This window comes from Atta cephalotes (assembly GCF_000143395.1).
Source record: "Atta cephalotes unplaced genomic scaffold scaffold00055, whole genome shotgun sequence".
In the NCBI taxonomy this organism is placed as follows: Eukaryota; Metazoa; Arthropoda; class Insecta; order Hymenoptera; family Formicidae; genus Atta; species Atta cephalotes.
The window spans coordinates 412,161-417,629 of NW_012130119.1; the positions used below are offsets into that span (position 1 = coordinate 412,161).

The following is a 5,469-nucleotide window of genomic DNA, read 5'->3' on the forward strand; positions in this document are numbered from 1 at the left end:
TAACGTAACGTTACGTTACTTAATTAAATTAAATTTAAAAATTTAAAAATTAATAAAGTTTAAGTTTATTATACTCTCTTTTCTTTCTTCTCTTCTTCTCTCTCTCTCTCTCTCTCTCTCTCTCTCTCTCTCTCTCTCTCCATAGTTCTACAGTTCCTTATAAAAATGAAAAACAGTTTCGTATATTTTATATTTAAAAACTAGAATTAAAAATATGTTAGCTATCTAGCATAATACTGCCCCTCTAAAGTACAAGAAAAAAATGAATATTTTCCCTTTTAATTATAGATTCCGTTAATATTATATTTTATTTCTTTTTCTTGATAAATATTTAGTTAAATGTACATATATTTTATTCACTTACATACTTAAATATGATTGAATATACTGTACTTAAATATTATAAAAATTTTTTTTAAATTCTACTTTCTTTATATTTAATTTTTATAAAAAGATTTTGAAAAAGAGGAAAAGAGAGAAAGAGAGAGAGAGAGAGAGAGAGACAGAGAGAGAGAAAGAAAGAAAATTTATAAATTTTGCGTTACTGTTTGTGCGGTTTTTAATATACAATATCATATAATGTCTCACAATACTTTTTGCAATAAAGTACGTTAATTATAAAGATATTTCAAAGAGAAGCTAAGTGAAGTTAATAATTACGGTATCTACCGCCTCTTTTGTTTGCGGGATAATCGGATCAAAACCGGACTATGTAAGACAAAGTGATACTACAGAATTTCACGTCGATCTCTCAGAAATAGTGAGCTTTTGTGCTAAAATTAGTTTTCTAATCGTTCAATGCTATTGTAATTCATGTTATTTTGGACATAATTTTCGGAATTTATTTTGTAAAACTAATTTGTTTAATGACAAATAAATGAGACAAGAATTATATAACTTATCGATTACTTAAGAACATTCCAATCAGTACACAATATATTTAACATTTCTTAACATTTCTAAAACATTTTTTAACAATTATTTAATATTTCTACATTAAATAAATATTTAAAAAATATTTTTTTAAATATTTTTTAAATATTGGACATTAAAATAAGATGATTATATGCTACAAATATACAAAATAACTAATATTAAAATCAAATTACATTCTGAGAGAAATAAACTAATTAAACAACAAGAAGTAAGATGTGTTGATATTTTGTAATTATGTTAAAAAGAAATATGCAATAATATTCTGGAGTTAAATTAACTAATGACTTCTACTATATTATATAAAATAAATTTTATATAAATAAGTTTCAATTTTAAAGCTTCTACTTTGACATAATTAATTTTTCCGACTCATATATAAGTAGACATAAAAATGTATTTTATTTAGTTATTTAAGCTTTTACTGTCCAGAAGATATCATATTTTTCTAAATATATTAAATTTTTTTAAGAAAATAATAAAAATGATAGTAATAGAATAATGAGTCTTTCTATATTATAATTCTATATTACATATTTCAACGTATCAATATCATTGGTTTTTTTTTTATTTATAATGGAATTAACACGACTTGTTAAATTACAAAATTGTTTACTAACATAAAGGCTGATAATAACGATCCAAAATAAAAATTCCGAAACTTGAGGAAAGTTCCGTAAGATATGCATTGGCTTGCATAATATAATATAAGTTATAATTACTTGATTGACATTCATCGATGGCTTCACCGTCACATCCATAAATGCATTGCGTTGCAGCATACTTGGATTTATTATAAACTTCTTTCTGAGCTTTATAAATTTCTCTCATTTGACATTCGGTAAAAATTGTGTTTTAATTATCGATCGTCTATATTACACTCTTTTTTATTATTTTTAATTACTTCTTCATTTTAGAAAATTCAAAAGCTGCATCTGTAATTTTTGAATGTTTTTTAAATGTTATTCTTTTATATATATATATACATCATATATATATATATATATATATATATACATTATTAAGTTAATTATCTTTATTGATATATGTATGACTTACATAATGGATGTCTTTATCATTCTTTCATTTTTTATTTTTTATTTATCTTTTATTTCATTATTTTCATTTTTTTATGAATTTTGTTAGCATTTTTTAGTTCTTCAATAATTTTATCTGTTTTTGCAGTGTGTGCATTGTGGAGCTTCGGTGAGACCGTTCCTTGCGATCAGTGCGGACGGGAGTGTGCCGACATATGCGGCACTCGGCAATTTCGCGCTTGTTGCTTCAACAATATGCGGAAGAGACATTCCGACTTCTTTGGCCTGAAATTTTGGATGAGACCACGGAGATATGCGCTTCATTTTTATCCTGACTACGACGCTTAATTACAGCGCTATATACATCCAACACAATTATGGAGAATCCCACGATATAAAGCTAGTTACTGTGCTCAATGTTATATTTACTACCCACGCGCATCGTTCAATTAAAGTCGCATAATGTGGCCTATATTTTTCCCGCAACTTTTCTCCCTTCTCTTCCCTTCGATAACACGCTTGTTGATGCCAATAATTAAAATTAAAGATATTATCCAGCAGCAGATATTCGAATATGATTTTTTGTGTATAATACAAAAATCTCTTGCACCTGATTTTATATATAGGGTATTACTTACGAGCAATTTCGATTAGTTAACTTCAACAAAGAAGTCTGTGAAAGGGGAATCGAGTGATATTAATAATATACGCACATATATAAAATAAAAAATATTTTTATTTTGCAAAAATGTAAAATTATATATTTTTTAATTTGTACATTTTTTTGTCAAGCTGTGCTTATATCTTAGATTTATATCACAATATTAATAAATACATAATATCAACTTTGGCTTTGTTATACTATTACAATTTTCTTGAATTTAATTTGAATTTATAATTTGTAACGAAACCTTGTGGTCAGGTAACTGAAAAGTAATGAATGTTTATGTAATGAAAGTAATGAAAAGTAATGATTTAATTGAAAAAATTATAGTAGTCTTAAATGTAATGAATGTTAAATTTCATGTATAAATACACAAGTATACTTTTCAGTTACAGATATTTAATTGTGTGCAAATCTTTGTGTACTTTTCATAAAATTTTACGAAATTTAGTATTTTTAATTAAATTTTATATAGATTTGCATACAATTTAATATAAGTAAACGTTAAATTCAAGTTACTTATAACTTCATTTTCATTGACAACATCAAATTTTTAATGTATCTACTTTTTTATTAACTATTCTATTGCAATTAAAATTATGCACAGCTTGATTTTCATTATGCAAATAATAAAACAGTAGCTATTATTCTATAATTGAATCTATTGTATAGATTTTCTTCCTAATATCATTTTCTATAACATTATTTCTATTTTCTTCGAATTTTTGATTTTTTAAAACTTTTTCCTTGATCAAGATTCATATGTTTACGTTTTATTGCTGTGGATCCATCGTTTGGTGAAAGATTGCTGCTACTACTCACAAAAGTCTCCCGATCTATTACTTCTATATAATAAAAATAAGTAGTATGTATTAACCATAAAAGAAAATTTATTCTGTATATACATAGATACATCGTATATATATGTATACGCACACACATACATACACAAATACATGTATGTATACATAGATACATATAATAGAAAAAAATGACATCGCTGTAATCGGTGCATACCTCCAATATCTTCTGTGTCATTATTTGATAAAGATTTATTTTTTATATTATTATTTGAAGTAACTTCGATATTTTGTGTCAGCCTTGAGTTATCTGTCTCTGAGTCATCAATCTCCGAATTATCAATCTCTTCATCCAGCATTAAGGTATTAATTTTCTCGTTAATAATATTACTATACTCTTGAGACATAATTTGTCTAATTAGCTGTTGCCCAGTAAAAGAGTTACTGTAAAATATAACATTCGTTTTACAAAGCTAATTACAATTAATACATTCGCGGTGAATGTCGGCTATTTAACTGTACGCCCCATGTAATTTTTTAAAATCTATAGCTGAATACAATACTGCAAGGATCTGCTATTTAAATGTGTGTGAATATAAAAAATATTGCTTCTCGATATAATGCTTATAACTCACTTGTTTAAAATAAAAAAAAATTAAATATTACAAACACATACTGAAAAAATATGGATGAAAAATTATTGGCAATATTAAAATTGATAGAATTGCTTAAACTAATTAAATATATTTTTTGAAAACAAATATAATGAATTTACTACAATGTAAAATTTAATATTTTTACAGATTAGTTGTATGTCATTATACAAGTTGTCATTGAGTAAATGAGAATGAGTTATGTTGAGTACCGTCTCGTGTGACATATATAAGCATTATGAGTAGCAGTAATAGTAAATCTTTGAAAAGACATGCAAGTAATAAAATTCTAATCATTATAATATATATATATATAAAATATGAACATGAAAGGATCGATAGCACGAGTGGCTTCAAAAGTCTTGAGTGGTTGACTTGAAGATTCACCGAGATCGATTCCACCTATACTACACAAATATGTTTTTCGCATGGAGATCGTCACTCCAATCTAGTTTCTAACTACTGACATTCAGCTAAAAAATTTTAAATGATGGTAGGACTATGTTACCAGCAACTAAAGAATTTGAAATGACATAGGAGTAAGTTATTAGTCTCAGATATAAGTAATTTCAAACTTACTGTGACAAATCCCAGTCCACACACAGCCACGATTTTAAGTTATGTGGTAAGCTTTGATCATTTGGAAGCCAGGGTTTTGCACCTACATATTGAAACTGTGGTGCATATCGATACAGCTCATCATACCAGAAGCAACATTTTGAGAGTATATATCTTGTATGAAACCTATTCAAATATAATATAAATATATATCTTCGTTTGTGTAAAAGAGAATAATGTTAACTTTGATGAAATTTATAGGAACATTACCAAATTCTACATACAGTAGCCAAAGCTATTAAAGCAACGTTCCATACATGACCTAATTTAATTCTGGATATAAAATAATGCGAAGCAATCCACGACATATTTTCTATTCTGGTCATGAGCTTTCCAAAGCCTTGCGTTCTCGCAAGTACATACTCTAGATTTTGTCTACTAGGTAAACTATACATCCCATCTCTCATTTGAATGAGAGATTTCAAAGTTACATAATCATTCTTTAGACACATTCTGTAACAATTGTCCAAAGCTTTGTCCAATCTGACCATGGACATGAAGCCTTTATCATTTCGAAATTTATTTTTCATTCGATAAATTAAACGGCTTAGAACTGCAACATTTCTATATAAATCATCCATCGATTCAAAATCATGGATCACTGTGCTTAATATCTTTTTAAATCGAGATACATCAATACCTAAAAACGAAAACAAACAGTTATCTACAGATATATATTTTTGTAATCACTTTATTGTTACAAGCCGTATTAGAAAGAAATTTTATGATAGGCAACAAATATATTAGCTCTCTCTCTCTCTCTC

General features: G+C 26.5%; 2 protein-coding genes across 2 annotated transcripts in view; one reads left to right on the forward strand and one right to left on the reverse strand.

Moving 5' to 3' along the window:
- Positions 1-2,533, forward strand: part of LOC105623277 — a 3,960-nt gene extending 1,427 nt beyond the window's left edge. The window contains exon 2 of the mRNA XM_012204675.1: positions 2,119-2,533. Coding sequence (XP_012060065.1) covers positions 2,119-2,318 — 200 coding nt within the window. The 3' untranslated portion in view covers positions 2,319-2,533. The remainder of the gene's footprint in view (positions 1-2,118) is intronic.
- Positions 2,534-3,342: 809 nt separating this feature from the next.
- The window catches only part of LOC105623278, a 2,657-nt gene continuing 530 nt past the window's right edge, over positions 3,343-5,469 (reverse strand). The window contains exons 2-5 of the mRNA XM_012204676.1: positions 4,916-5,345; positions 4,667-4,831; positions 3,652-3,878; positions 3,343-3,479 (exon numbers count right to left, since the gene is read on the reverse strand). Of these exons, the coding sequence (XP_012060066.1) occupies positions 3,343-3,479; positions 3,652-3,878; positions 4,667-4,831; positions 4,916-5,345 (959 nt within the window). The remainder of the gene's footprint in view (positions 3,480-3,651; positions 3,879-4,666; positions 4,832-4,915; positions 5,346-5,469) is intronic.